This window comes from Rutidosis leptorrhynchoides, chromosome 4, assembly GCF_046630445.1.
Source record: "Rutidosis leptorrhynchoides isolate AG116_Rl617_1_P2 chromosome 4, CSIRO_AGI_Rlap_v1, whole genome shotgun sequence".
NCBI lineage: Eukaryota > Viridiplantae > Streptophyta > Magnoliopsida > Asterales > Asteraceae > Rutidosis > Rutidosis leptorrhynchoides.
Genome location: NC_092336.1, coordinates 546,774,770 through 546,790,916, shown reverse-complemented (window position 1 = coordinate 546,790,916; position 16,147 = coordinate 546,774,770). Strand labels below are relative to the sequence as shown.

The following is a 16,147-nucleotide window of genomic DNA, read 5'->3' as shown; positions in this document are numbered from 1 at the left end:
GGTGGTCAATTGTCTATATGAAACCTATTTCAATTAATCAAGTCTTAACAAGTTTGATTGCTTAACATGTTGGAAACATTTAATCATGTAAATATCAATCTCAATTAATATATATAAACATGGAAAAGTTCGGGTCACTACAGTTGCCGTGGGTAATTTGTAAGGCGTATAAAGTAATTTTTCCGTCAGGAGGGTTGTCAGCAGTTTGTTTGTTGGTAGGAAGAACAGGGTTGTATTGATTAAGATGGCGGAAGGCAATCTTTAAACCGTCTAAGTATTCACTTATCAGTGATGAAGCCATCGTGCTAACTTCTGGAATGTTAGCAGTATTTGACGAAGAAGGATTTGCGTGTTCTTGGTCAGTACTCGGTATAGAAGCCATAATAATACAGTAAAAAGATATCAACAAGAAGAAAATAGCAGAAAGATGAAGTATAACTGACCTTGGAAGATGCTAAACCTTAAAAAGTTGAAAATTGAAGAATGCGATGAAGATTTAGGGAGAAATGTACTTTTTAGATCTTGGCAAAGGTAAAAAAGTGAAGGTAAAAGGGTTATGACGGTTTATATAGGAGTTTATCGATGCAATTTTTATGGCCATGATTGAGACACGTGTACGGGCGAGTTTAAATGTGGGGTACGAAATAACACTTTTACAGCTGGAGGCGCGTGGAGGATTGCAACCGTGCAAAATTAATCATAACAACGTCAGTAAAATTCGTCTGCATTTAATGCCTGTAATGTTTTCCCCGATGCAAATGGGCAATGAGCAGGCTAGTTTGGCATGCGTTATCAAAAGTTTAATAACTTAAACATTTTTCAAATGCTTAAGTCATTAAACTGGGAGGACCTACAGCGTAAATTTCGGATCACAAGTAACAGAACGTATCATCATCTGACACGTGTCCCCGAGCAATCTGGTGGATCTGACACTATAAATAGACCCCTTGGGTCGTCATTTTAAAGGGTTCAGACATTCCGTCAAACTTGAGAGCTGAGATTTCATCTCTCTCTCTCTCTCTAGCACTTTCTCTCACTAGAAGTCATCCGGCTAGCACTGTTACGCTCTGCGGATGACAGATTGATTAAGCCACCTCACAAGTTTCTATACTTGTGAACCGGGTCTGCAGGGATTATTTCCTAAGGGTAAACATCAATCGGCAACGCTCCGCCCTCCTAAAGGTAGATTACTTCTAGTATTGTGTTGACACACTAAGCCTTACCTCATAAGAAAATAGGTGTTAACAGTGTCTCCTCTTGATCAATATGAAAAAGACCAAGTGTAGATCATATTGGTATTTCTAGAATCCACTGTTATTAATAATAATAGAAATAATGAATTTAATGGTATAATTCGATTGACAAGTTTATACGGTTAGAGATAGGGTGCGTGTAATGCTTGCTTCAATTGTGGATTTAGAGTTTGGTTAGGTGAAAGTGGGTTTAGAGTTCCTCCAAAGATGGCTATTTTTCATTGGGTAGTGATTCAAGGAGGTGTTCCGGTCAAAGAGGTGTTAAGATATAGGCATTGTTGTTTTGTCGGATGATGTTTGTGGATGGTGCGTGGAGTTTGTGGAATCTATAGATCATCCTCTTTACATTGTTAGGGGTCGTTTCATATTTGGGTGGCTTTGTTTAAATGGTGGGATATTTGTTGAATTATGCGTTCGTCTATTTTGGAATTTTTGTACGATTGGTGTAAAGGCATGGGCTTTAAAGCTTCGAAGTTTTGGAGTTTAATTGGGACGGCTTCTATGTGGGCGATTTTGAACGCTAGGAATGAGGTTTTTTTAACAGGGTTTAGTTGCTGTAAACATCCATGGTTGTTGCTGTAAGCAGATGGATGTATGGGTGATATTTGGTTAATGGTCTTGTAGCTTCATGTGTATTTTTAAGCCTTTTGGTTAAGTTTTTTGGACTTAGTTTTTTTGGGCTTAAGCAAGTGGAGGGGTCTTATTGTAGTCCAGGTTGCTCTGTTTTTGTAATGCTTAATTTTTCACTTTCCGTGAAAAGTTGAAAAGTTGATATCTATTTAATTCTTTGTTTTTTCCGAAAAAAAAAAAAAAAAAAAAAAGTAGCAACATTCTGTTATGAAATTATATTAATTTTCCCGGAGAATAATGAGGACCACTTTGATCTCTTCAAAGCCTCAAAGGGAACCTTAATAATCAGTTGCTGTGCATTACGTGCTGATCTTTGGGGTCGGATGATTTATACACATTTAAATTTTTTCTCTGTGAGTTGTTAATTGCCTGGGCCGGTAGAACAAGATGGAAAAAAAAGGCCCTTAGGCCCTATGTAGTAATAAAAAGTTTTTTTTTAAAAGCCCTCCAAGCCTTGCTAGATTGCAGCGAGTGTTAGTGGACTTTGATTTCTTTTTATTATAGGGCATTTGATCGTTGTTTTTAGGCCTATTGTTGTATTCGCTGCTTCAATTATGTTTTCATATTTCTCATGTTTCTTAAATATCTAATTGTTTCTGTACATATAAAAAAATTGAGCCCCTAAAAATCACGGGCTCTGAGCGGTTGATGACCTTGCTCCCCCTCCAGACCTCCCCTGAATAATTGCATATACCCAGTCTCTAACCGCAGGTTCTCTTCAATACTAGAACACATTGTTGTAAAAAACTATGATTACACCCGGTTAATCTGATTCCTTTTGAGAACAGCCCGTTAGGACGTTTTGAATATTCGTTTAATTAATCAGTCATCTGCCAATGAGTCAAAATCAAATTTATCTGCCAATGAGTCAAAATCGAAATTGTTGTTCAAAATCGGTCGATTTTAAAATCGATCGATTTCAAAATTTGTCAACATTTTAACATGATGAATTTGAACTAGAATTTTGAAGCTTTTGAACGAACTATTCTATACAATTACGTTAAAGTTTATGTTTATAATTTTCTATTATATTTACGCATATAATTTTAAAATCCAACATATAAAAAGTACAATCGAATTAATCCCACATTAATTTTTAAATTGTCAATTGCTCATTCCAAAGTCCTTCTAAAGTCGGAGACCGATTACTCCCGGAATAGCGGTTGCACTTCAAATTGTCAATTGCTCATTCCAAAGTCCTTCTAAAGTCAGAGACCAATTACTCCCGGAATAGCGAGTTTTGCAACCTTGCTCCCAAGGTATGCAAATAAACTCATAGCTAATGAAGGGCTTTCAGTTTCTGATTGTTTCTTTTCATATGAATCATTATGAAGTTTGGTTGGTGATATTTGTATGTTTTTTTGTTGAACAGAAATATAGAATGAGAAAGATGTACAAGAGGAAATCATAGTAGATCCTCATGATGGGATTTGGATGTTTTGGTACCTCCAAAAGGTAGGAAAAAAAGATCCAATTTTTTTGCTTTATGATCTTGAAATATAAGCTTTTTTTGGTACAAAAGACAAACAAATTCCCACAGTATTCAAACTCATTACATTTAAGCATCATTCCCAACTATATATACATGTACATCGAAGTGTAAAAACTCATACAAAAGCATAAAACAGCAGAACGTTTATTAATATGAGCCAGTCGGTCAGCAATGCATCTATCCCGTGCCCGTGACACCAGGGTCCGGTTTATCGCGACGTCCTTGTTCTTGAGCTTGGACAGTTTCATCCACCGCATCGCCGAAAATGGGCCCACCACGGCCAGCGCAGTCTTCGACCTTGTCCTGCATCTTATCAATCTGAACTTTACCCTCATCATCCTTTGAGTGTATATCCATTCTACTCTTGTTCTCTCCTCCTTGTACGGAATGGTATGTTGTCGCTGTTGTGCTTCCAGGCGGCAATGTTCCTTGAGCTCCAGACATGTTTTTATTTTGTTTTGTATTGTTTCGTTACGGTTGTATTTTTCAGCTAGGAGGATTTTATAGCAGTACTAGGAAATGGTAAAAGGATAGGCGTTTAGGAGAGTAGGATGACATATTTGCCATGTGGTGTCCACGTGGCTATAAGCAAGTACACGTGTGAGCACCGGGTAAGCTGATCTTTTGTTGATAGTTATCTTGTTTTGCTTTTCAAACAGAGTTTAGTAATGTCCCCACTGGACAAAGTTTTAGCAGTCGACTCAAAATGCATATGGATATAAAAGAAAACCTACATTTGGGCTTTACAATTAAGAATTATTATAGTATCATATGATTCTGCAATAGAAACATAGCCATTTCCAAGAAACTAATCCATTTCCGTTCATCATTTTATTATAGTAACGAAAAAATCAATGACACGCTAACTTTTTTAAAATGTCTTTAGAATAAGTATTATTATTATTATGTTTTAATTATTACTATATTACTACTGTATAATATCTTCAATTAAACTGATGATGTTTATCTATATGCCACATGCAATTATAAATGTTAAAGTAAAATTCCTCGTTTGAATAAGATGTCACGTGAACATTTCATTGGTTGTTATTAGGCTGCTCTCAACGCAGCGTGAAATTTGCCCATCAACATACCTGGGATCCAGTGTGTCATGTGTTTAAGGCCCTTGACGTCCCTAACGTGACGTCAAATTTTGACGTCCTGTGGCGTCAGTAAGAAAAGTGACGGAAAAATGTGTGTCAAATTTTTTTCAGCCAATCAGATTTCGCCACATATTTATATATATTATTAATCAATATATTTTATACTCAACTACCAATAATATTTTACCACATCACCTATCACAAAATTTAACACTTCACTTAAAAAATTTCACCTCTTGACCATGCCACATTACCAAAATGTACATCACTTGTCTTTGACGTCACGGCTGGAAACAATCTTAAGGTGATAAAAATGTATGTAATTTCTATGTATTAACAAAAAAAGTTAGTATAATAGTATCTACTATATTTTGCTTAAACAAAGTGAATAACAAAATGAACGAGGTTTTTTATGTTCACTTATTTAGAGATTTTAGGTATACGAGATTTACGAGCAGTGATGAATGTAAGATGAAACTTCAACCGGATTTAATACAATTTTCTAGTTATTAGAGTAAAAAATATTGTGCGTGTACAATACCGATCTTTAATGACAACTCTAAGACTGTCGCTAAGACTGTCGTTAACATGCTTAAGATATTGTACATTTTGTGAACCGCCATAATAAGATTGACTGGTAACCGCCATGTACAACGATTTAATGCATGTTAACGACAACTCTTAAGGGTTGTCGTTAACAAAATCCTTATTTTAATGGAGAATACTATACTATCTTTATTCAAATTTAATTCTGATTCACTATTTCTCTCTTATTACAAAATTCCATGTTCTCTATATAAACATAGTTTAAAATTTTCAGGTAACAAAAATCGAAAAAATTCAGTCTCTTGATAGGGTAGCTAGCCTGTGTCCCAAGAATGATGTATCTAGGCATTGCACTTTCCTTATCCGGAACGATCCACGGCTTCTTGATCAGATCCACGAACTAGCTTATACTGCAACTGGTTCAGCAGCCGCACTAGAAATGTCGCTTTTAACCTGCAAAAGCAAGTCAAAGGAATTTCAATCGTCTTATAATGCCGTGGAGTCCATAATAACATTGTCGAAATATAGGATTTTGATCAGTGTGACAAAGTGGGCTGCCCAGGCAAGGTGGGTAATGGGTTAGAACAAGTGACTTTTTGGTAGGAGTCAAAACAAAGCAGATCAGCCTGAACCTTGATACTTTTTGATCAAATACTTATAATATATGAACAACCAGGTTAAATGTGATTGCAACAAAATAATCTACTGGACATAGCAATATAGTATGTATACCATTTCCCATTAAACCCGTTTTGTTTTAAGCTATGTTTCTTATTTTATGACCAATTAAAATATAATCTCGATTAATTTCTACCTAGATTTAAATTTTAAAGGCCTGTGTTGAAAAAAAGTATTCGTTTCAAGCATGTGGTCTTATTATACCATTGTAAAATGAGAGAGATCAGTTGAGGAACTAAGGAGGCTTTCCCCCTCACCTGCAATTTGTACATGAATAAATGTAACGTTTGTCAACCTAATTGAAGCTGGATTTGTTTAAGAATATGCTCCATGGTATTCTTTAACGGACTATAGAAGGCTTAGGGGTCCAGGTGTGTGCCTTATGTCCTTTAAAACATATCTCGAATGTAATATAGATTATGTAAAGGAGAAAGAGGTTACTTTAGCTGATTTGAATAGTTCATCGATCACTTCAGACAAGGTTGGATGGGCATGAACAGCATACTTGATATCCTGCATGATTCGGATGTAAACAATGATAGTAACGTACCATGTACAATCCCCATGACATATGGACCCGAAAGAGAGCCAGTCTTTTTAATGGGATTTCTTCTACAGTAGACTTGTTGAATGATATAGCTTATATTTTCAAGTGTTTAAAAAAGTTGTTAAAAAAGTTGTTATACATTTAAGTTACATATATATTATACGCTCACATATTGGTGTTGATAAGATTATACTGGTATATTTGAAACACAATTAAAAGGGTAGATAAATCCAAACCTGTATACGTGTTCCTAGAGCAATAGCATTTGACGCTTCATGAATGAGGTCAGCAGCATGCATTCCAAATATATGAACCCCAAGGATCTCTCCGTTATCAGGTCTATAGATCAACTGCAGAAAAAACAAAACAAGATTGATCAATGGTTACAATCAATTAGAGAAAGGCTTACAGTAGACAGCAAACATGTCCTTTTTATGTACTACTTATCCTTGCATTTTCCGTCGATTCATTTCCATGACTTGAAAAGTTTCCTTCCAGGTCAGAAATGAGTAACCTTAACATATGAACAAAATGAAATTTGGAAAACGAAAATTTTATAGTATTTCTAAGAAGATGTATAAACCACCTTAGCAATACCCTCTCCTCCATTTTCTGCAAGGGCTTTAGTGTTAGCCTTGAAGCTAGTTTTGGCAATGCTAACTTCAAATCCTTCCTTCTCAGCTTTTTCTCTAGCTTGGGGCTGCAAGTAATGATTAATACTGCTCAGAAATATCAGTATATATTATCTAATATTTTTTTTAATACGTGACCAGAAAGACTAGCTTCCTTTATTGAAATGGAACAACCAAGTAGAACAACGGAGAAGAACATTGTTACGTTCCAATCCAAATGTTAAGAAGAACATTGTTACGTTCCAATCCAAATGTTGATCATTACATGCCTTTAAAAAGTGAAAAAATTTCGATTGTACATCATATATTGTGTGTCTCTCTAGGTAGTCCTTCCAAACCTAATCAATTTCCTTTTCTTTTGAAGCGGGAAGTAAATTAATTCCGGTTCATAAGACTCTTCAGTGATTGACTAGTTTCACACACATAACATGTACAACAAAAAACGAGATGCTCATAAGAATCCTTTAAAATGGCACATCAGGCTTGAAACATACTAGACACTTATACCCCTGTACATAAAATAAGGCATATACATTCACATACTAAAGTCTTGAGTGGTCTCCCGGAAATCAGGACTTACTAATGCATTTCTTTTGTAGAATGAAGGATAAATTCGTAGGCATACTTCCGTATAAAGTGTCAAATCTCAATTAGTATAAGAGGTTTACAATGACAATCTATGTGTGATCATTTTTCGAGACATATAAACAATCAACATCTGGGTGTTACATGTAGAAAACAAAAGAAAACTAGAAAGGAAAAAAAATTCTTCGAAACCATGAAAAGTCATACCTCTGTTGACCCGACCATGCTAATTTCAGGATGAGTAAAACAGGCAGCTGGGATGCTCAGATGATTTAGGATATGATCTTTCCCAGAAACTTGCTCAACGACTATTACAGACAGAATTGTCATGTAAGACAGATAGCAGTAAGACTTGAGGTGAAAACATCGACCCATAAATACATGAATTTCGGTTGTGTTTTATCCCATATCAGTTGATTTGGGTCAAATAAGCCGAGCAGTTAATACTTAATACAGTTTGAAAGTCGCCCAATATTTATTTTTGATGCATACAAGTAAATAACCTCCTAACTGGTTTTATTCAAAGCCTTAGTTTTTTTTATTGTTAATATAAGTTTACAATAAATGAATAAAAAGTGTTGGCAGCTCAATCCAACCCGACCATAAACATTTTAAGCCAAAATAAAATATTGGCCCATTCTAACTCTTATACCAACCTTCAGATTTTGATAACTCTAAAAAGAAATCAAGTGACAGAGAGTAATAACATGGTCACCTGAAATTCCCTGGGCACTTGCTGCATGAGCCAGCATCATTTTTCCATTAGCGTCACCAATGCAATACAAGTGAGGAACCTGCTCACCAAAGCTTATGTCAAGGAAACACAAAATGTTGATTGCAATTAAAGGAATAAGGTGAAATAGATAATGTAGGTACCAATTCTCCCTTTGAATCAATAACTCGCATGCGTTCGTCAACAGGAATAAAACCACGTTGTGTTTCTACATTGACCTATAATAAAAGATCTCAGATTGTTTAACTTTCCCTCTTACTAATACGAGCTAAGGCGAAGTATTTATAGATTCACTTACATTCTCCAAACCAAGTCCTTGTGTAAATGGAGCCCTTCCAGTTGCAATAAGAGCAGCATCTACCTGAAACAATTAGCAAAGCACACAAGATGCATTGACCAAAGTAAGTAGGAGCTAAGTTACAATGTTATAAAAAGATTATACTAAAGTTTTTCCTGTCGTCTTCAAATTTTGCTCAAACAATAATGGAATTATCATGATACGAGCATGGTGAAACCAACCTCCAATGTCTCTTTTGGTTCTTTTGTCTTTGCATCAGTAAGCTCAATTCTTACAGGATTACCATCCTTTGCTGGAGTGATCTGTCAATAAAAAAGAGGAATTGAGCATAATCGAAAACTGAAGTATAGCAACATAAAGGGTCAGAATTGCAATAACCTTGGTTGCAAATACACCAGTATGATAGTCAATCTTTCGAGGATTTATGAGAACCCTTTGAGCCAATTTTCCAATCTCAGGGTCAAATCCAGGCATTAACTGATCTAAAGCTTCTACAAATGTCACCTATGAGACAATGAGAAGCTTCATCATATTATAGACAAATCATACTGAACCGTGTACACTATTAAATACAATGAGGATTAAAGTGACTAATGCAGTCTCTTGGTTCCTAAATCAACATGATTTGAAAAGTAACAAACATGTGGCCACAAACAATTTACATGGTACGAGTTAAAATCGGAAAAAGAATGAAGAAAGCATAACGAATTTAGTCACAACATATGTGTTCAAAAAGGATTAAAACTGCCCACCTCACTTCCAAGTGCTGTATAAACATCGCTGAATTCCAGACCAATATAACCACTTCCAACTATAACTATCCACTCTGGTACTGTCTCTAGCTTTAGAGCATGATCACTGGTTATAACGGTCTTACCTGCAGGTAGCTGATCAGTAACAAGTATACAGGGGGCTAAGTAAACAAAGAATCAATAAATTTTATACGTGTTAAACAGAGCTTAGTTAAGTACACTAGCAAGCTAACTTGCTTCTTAGAAATACACTTCTTACAAAAGAAAAAGAAAAACTCACTACATGTAGCCATTATATAACTTTCTGAGATTTTCCAAAAAGGGTAATATCTTTAAATTCCTGATAAGGTGGAGCTCAAAGACATAAATGATAACATACAATACTAACTAGACTATAATTTCTAGCTTATTACTGATCCCAAAGTTCATGAACACGTTTATACCAAAAAAAGAAGTCGGATATATCAAAGACACAGATCAAAATATTCATTATCTCATTATATTTGATTTTCTAATTTCTTTTTCTTAATCTTAATCTATCTTATGACCAAAAATGTTATCATAACTCATGAATTATAATAGGAATTTGAAAAGGAAAGTGGATACCATCAACTTCAACTCCCTTAGGGACAAATGGTACAGATCCGGTAGCAATAATTATGTCTTTTGCAGTAATAACTGTCTCGCTGACCCCAACTTTTCCATATTTCACCTTCTGTGGACCCTGCTTATATAGTTATAACATATTGAACATACGGCGTTTGTATGATGGTCCATCTGATGCATTTTATGATGAAAAAGATAATAAAATCATTGATCCAAATGACCAGCAAAATATAACATACCACAACAGAGCCAACACCTGTCAATATGTCCACGCCAAGATGTTTTAAAGAATTGGTTAGATTATTCCGGATTTTGGTGGCAAGACCTTCTGCGTGATTAGCTACCCCTTGTCTGTCATATCCGGCAGCTGCAACCTGCCAATATTGATGATTATTTTTTTTTTTTTGGACATCAGTTTGGGATCTGGGTACTTAACCACCCACGCGTTCATCTCCTATAGTTCACCCACGCGTTCATCTCCTGTAGTTGCATAACCCGCCCCCAACTACTGCCCTGGAGGAAACCCGGACCAATCCGAGGGCATGGCCGGTAACCCCCCCCCCCCCCCCCCCCCCCCCTCCCCGCTGCCCCCACACTAAGCGAAAGGCGACCTGGGTGGATACTTCAGGTCAGGCTTTAACATTGAGCGCCATGTTTCAGCCTCTCTCTCGCTAAAAGAGGCAGGCCACTACCAGCTGAGCTACTCGTATAGTAATAAAATAAACACAAACGTATGCCAAAATTACACATACATGTATAGAACATTGCAACAGAAGCCATACTATGCAATAAGTTAAAGATATACCTGTAAACCAAAAGACTTCATATGCTGTTCATTCTGAAGCTCCCGCATGCGACCACTGACAGCAAGAAGGGCTTTTGAAGGAACACAACCACGATTAACACAAGATCCCCCAACCACATCACCTTCAATAATAGCAGTTTTCAGACCCTACAGATATCAAATTTCACTACAACTGGAAAAATAAAAAAATATGCAGGGACAAGGGAAAACAAAATACAGCTTATTCTCTTAATACCTATATACACACACCATACCCGCAATGCAGATAACAAAACTAGAATTCGTGAAATGAGATTATGTAATTAGCATCAGTACCTTCTCAACGGCATGAAGAGCAGCACCGTGACCACCAACACCAGCTCCAATAATAACAAGATCATAATCAAAACTTTTAGGAGCTCCATTACCAGATAACGAAGCAAAAACCTTCGGTTTCGACCGCAATTGCTTAAACACAACAGCATTGTTGCTAGACGATTTGCATCCTGCAAATGCTTCTCTTCTCAAACCACAAAATCGCAGCTGCTTAGGAGTGGTGTTCGTGTTAAAGAATAGGTCAGAAGCAGTGGAGGTTGCTCCGCTGTCGGATCTGACGGTGATCGAAGAAGCAGAAGAGAGTGATAGAGAGATTGATGATTGCATTTTAAGCAATGAAATTGAGACTGAGATACAGATATATATATGAAGAGATAATTAGGATTAGGACTTAGGTTTAACAGAAGAAAGAGGGATATAGATACAGGGATGTATATGTATATATAGTGAAACGAAGGAGCTTTGTGACGTCCGCTGAATTGAAGGAAGGCGGAGTTAACAAGGAAGGGGAAGGAGGGAGACTGTTGTTGACGACTCTGGTCAGTTCGTCGCTAAAAAGGTTGGGGAAGTTGAACAACATCAAGTTGCTTGCTGGGCTTTATATTAGACCACTACTAGTGGGAACAGAGTTGGTTGATTTTTGTAATTTTTTTTATGATTATTTTATATTTATATGTGGAATGGTGGTGTCGATTTTTTGTGCGAGTTATTAGTGAAATTCTGATGTTACATTTTTTTTTTTTTTTTTTTTTTTTTTTTTTTTTTTTTTTTGTAAATTAGAAAAACACCTAACAATTATACTCTGAATATTTTTCTTTCACCCATGAATTTTGATTACATTCTATCTTTTGTCTATATCTACACGTAATTTATAATAATTCTTTCACCGCATCATTTACATTACAAAATAAGTATGAATTTATTCAACAAAAATTAAAATAAAAAACCCAAAAAGAGGGTTTTCTGCCCCAAATTTTAGGGTTTCAGTTCCACCCTCTGATCATCTCCACATACGAATAGTTCCGGCAATTACAACGATCGCGGTAACAGGTATGGTTGGTGGGTGAAACGATGGTGGCAACAAGTAGGGTGACAGCGATGATGGCCAATTTGGATCCAGCGACGGCGGCGACGATGGCGGTAACAAGTATGAGTTTTTGATTTTTTGTTTCTTTCCTTTTCTTTTGTGCCGATTTGGTATTGGTGGTGCGATGATGATGAATCATGTGATAAATGGTCATCAACTTATCACCAATCTATTTCTTCCACGTGTATAAATTTAGAACCCACTCCCGTTGCTTACCCCGCTGAATGTCAACGAACGCTTCAGTTTTTGTGGCAACCAACGCACCGATACGGGGGGCCAAAACGTTGGGTTTATGACACGTCGGAACCAACGAGCGTTGGAGCGCCCCAATACATCTCGTCTTATGGGCTTTGGTTACATTTATATCGTTGGTTGGTTATGGGCCAGTTTTTTTTTATTCATACAAATACGACATATATCGTATCCAAAGGATGTGTATACATAACTGTTTGTATAGTACACTTACTGAATACATGATAATAAGTAAATTTATAAAAAGAGTAAGTGGATATATATATAACTACTCATACTAAGGCCCCGTTTGTTTAGAACTTAATGGACTTAGTGATATAAAATACAATAAGTCGTATGATGTTTGTTTTTAACTTAATGAAAATATAATGTCTTAATAATTTAAGTCATGAAAATATGAATTTTCATATTTGTCCTTACTCTTTTAAAACTGCTAATATAACTGCCTATAACTTCCGTATGTACAAGGTTAAATTTGTAATTTTTATTATTCAGTCAGTATTCAGCACCTAAAACAAACAACACCTATTTTTTTCATCACTTATTCCTCACAGACGTTATAAATTCATTCAGACAACAGAACTTAATAAAAATAAAAAACAAACGGAGCCTAAGTGTCATGAACTAGTCGCAATCTATTTTTTAGAAAAAAAACATAAAATAAAAAAATGAAAATACTATTATTATATAAACTTACATGCATTGAATCTTACATGCGTTGAATGTTCGGTTTTAAGCTGTTTAATTCGAAAATTGAATAAAACATCAAACATACTGTCGAGTCCCCAAAATAATTAAGGATTTAATTATGACAAAACTGTAATTTATTTGCACTAAAATGTTATGTGCAGTCAGCACAAGTTTGTTTATGTATAGACAACAAATATTGATGTGTCGAGTGTTTAGTTTGCTGCTCAATCTACCAGCACAAGGTAGACAGTGTTCTTCAATCAGCACAGGATGTGTACTCAGCAAATCAAGAACATGAAGTGGCTCAGCAATGAAGAACCAGCACAGCTGGAATGCAGCTTACTACACAAGACAGCTATGCTCCATTATAAGTATAGTAGTTTCCCGAGTGGTCTACATCAATGGTACTATTCAACAGAAGTCTAAGACAAAGTTGAACAGAAAAGGACACGTGTCTGCGGCTGACAGGTGTGATGACCCGGAAATTTCTGACCAAATTTAAACTTAATTTTTGTATGATTAATATTTCCGACGCGATAAGCAAAGTCTGTAAAACTGAATCTCAAAATTTTTGAACTACTTTCATATATTCAAATACCTTTCGGTTGTTCTCGACGATTCGCGAACAATTATATGTATATAGATACATATATATATACTATAACTTGAAAACGTAACAATGTATTAATTGTTTGATATCGTACATTAAACTTATTAGTTTAAATATTTATTTGAATATATATGATAAGTTAGAATATTAATTGTATGAATAACTTGTGACGTATATTTAAAACGTGTTTATGAATGTTGAAAATATATATTAACTTGGTCATAAAATGATTTGTTATTATATATATATTAACAAATAGTGAGACAATGATTTATAGAAGTAAATGACCAAAACACTCGAAAGTTTAAGATACACTTTGAATGATATAGTTTATTGATAATTTAAGACTATATTTTGACAAAGGTACGAGTCACAAAACGTAAATTGCAAGTTTTCTAAGCGTATGAAAATGCGTTCGAGAAACCGAAACTGGAAAATAAGTCGAGTGACATCGTACGAGTCATCGGAACGAAAATTACAAGTTAACTATGCACATGAATTTAATATAATATATAATTAATTATTTAAATTATATATATTATATTTAAATATGTCGACGAACTAGCAAACAAAAACATTTTAAGCTGGATCAGGCGGCCATGCGATCGCATGCAAAATACATTAAAAGCTCATGCGATCGCATGAGCATCAGATTCCAAAAAGTTGCCTATAAAAGGCCAGTTTCTACTCGAGTTTTTTTTACACATATACTACTCCCTCTGTAATATTATTATTATTATTATTATTATTATTATTATTATTATTATTATTATTATTATTTATTATTATTATTATTAAGATTAATATTATTATTAATCTTATTATTATTAGTAGTATTTGTATTATTATTAGTATTATACATAAAATACTACGACGAGGTCATGAGCGTGTCACTTTCAAAATGGGTTTTCAAGCAGGATAGAGCTAAGGAAACTATGGGTTATTACTAAGGAGGTTTTGGGTATTGTTCAAGGGTTTTGCTCGTGAGTCAAACTAGTATTTATCATCTCCGTTGCGTCTACATACTTTCCTACAATATTGAATCACAATATTGATACGTTGAGATCTACGGTTAATTTTGCATTCCGAGTTTCGGTCACTTTTTGGTGAATGACCTTATGTGCTGCTAAGGTGAGTTTGATTTGCTCCCTTTTTAATTGCTTTTGCAATCTATATTTTTGGGCTGAGAATACATGCACTTTATTTTAAACGCAATGGATACAAGTACATACTAAATTCTACACTGAGTTTGAACCGAAAATCCCTTAGCTTTGGTAACTAGTAACTGCCAGTTATAAGAACTGGTGGGCGCGAGTAGTAGTATATGGATCCATAGGGCTTGACATCCCCGTCCGAGCTAGAGCACTAGCCTTTTAATGGACGTATGCTATTTGAGAAGCATATACGTTGGTTTGCGTGTATTATTAAGATTATTATACAAAGGGTACTTATTATATAGACGTTAAAGTTCAGTTACCAGGGTGCTCTGTTACGTAGAATCTTTTGATAAACGTTTCTGGATGAAACAACTGAAATCTTGTGATCCACCTTTATATACAGATTATGCGCAACATTAAAACTATGAACTCACCAACCTTTGTGTTGACACTTTTAAGCATGTTTATTCTCAGGTTCCTAGAAGTCTTCCGCTGTTTGCTTATATGTGATACAAGCTATGTGCATGGAGTCATACATGCTTTATTCAAGACAACTTTGCATTCACAAAATCATCACCATGTATCTTATTTTGACTGCATTGTCAACGGATGTAGTATTGTAAACTATTATATACGGTGATTGTCTATACGTAGAAATCATTAGATGTCGAAAACCTTGGATTTATATATTCATTTATGGTGTGCCTTTTCAAAAGAATGCAATGTTTACAAAACGTATCATATAGAGGTCAAAACCTCACTATGAAATCAATGAATGATGTATTCGTCCAAAGGGATTTGGAAGGATCGTCACAGTTGGCATCAGAGCTTGAGGTCATAGGGAACCAGAATTTGCATTAGTGTGTTTAACTGGTAATTGTTAGGATGCATTAGTGAGTCTAGACTATGACCGTATCTGTTTTTACCGAGTTTTGCTTACCATTTATCGTCGGAAATTACTTGCTTATCATTCCTAAGTCTAGACACGTCTTACTGCATTTACTGCATAGATAGTGTACCGACAAAATTCATATCTTAGCATATCTATTACTGTAAACTTTTCCTGACATCTTCTGAAAATTTCTCCGTAATTTACGGGATTTTGGTATTATATATACATATGTAAATTATGTATTGAAGAGTACCAATCTAAATTCTATAATCTATCTTATATCAAAAATCAATTCCCTGATTATACAAGATGGATCACGTATCTAGTTCAAATTCCTTAAATTCCGACAGCTATTCCGATATGGATATTCACCTTAACTCCGAAGACAGTGTAACCGGAATGGATCAACCAATTAGCCATCATCTATTCTGGATGAATTGGGGATGGGTTCGTAGCTTACTTAGTCATTAGAGACAAGAAGAAG

General features: G+C 35.3%; 2 protein-coding genes across 3 annotated transcripts; both read right to left on the bottom strand.

Annotated features, from left to right (window-relative positions):
- Window positions 1-3,552: 3,552 nt before the first annotated feature.
- Window positions 3,553-3,819, bottom strand: LOC139842675 (uncharacterized). Its single transcript, XM_071832793.1, has one exon. The coding sequence runs from the start codon at window positions 3,817-3,819 to the stop codon at window positions 3,553-3,555; it is 267 nt and encodes an 88-aa protein (XP_071688894.1).
- A 1,258-nt stretch (window positions 3,820-5,077) lies between these two features.
- On the bottom strand, window positions 5,078-11,576 carry LOC139845162 (dihydrolipoyl dehydrogenase 2, chloroplastic-like). Of its 2 annotated transcripts, XM_071835389.1 has the most exons (16): window positions 10,976-11,576; window positions 10,661-10,807; window positions 10,095-10,229; window positions 9,856-9,973; window positions 9,250-9,374; window positions 8,876-9,001; window positions 8,719-8,799; window positions 8,498-8,560; window positions 8,343-8,417; window positions 8,182-8,260; window positions 7,674-7,774; window positions 6,836-6,949; window positions 6,486-6,599; window positions 6,144-6,215; window positions 5,907-5,959; window positions 5,078-5,477 (listed from the first exon to the last, which is right to left on the bottom strand). In XM_071835389.1, exons 1-16 carry the CDS (start codon window positions 11,300-11,302, stop codon window positions 5,384-5,386), a joined length of 1,824 nt encoding a protein of 607 aa, XP_071691490.1. In that variant the 5' UTR covers window positions 11,303-11,576; the 3' UTR covers window positions 5,078-5,383. The 2 variants fall into 2 exon arrangements, with proteins under 2 accessions (XP_071691490.1, XP_071691489.1); XM_071835388.1 differs by lacking the exon at window positions 5,907-5,959 and having other exon boundaries at window positions 5,079-5,477.
- Between the last annotated feature and the right edge of the window lie 4,571 nt (window positions 11,577-16,147).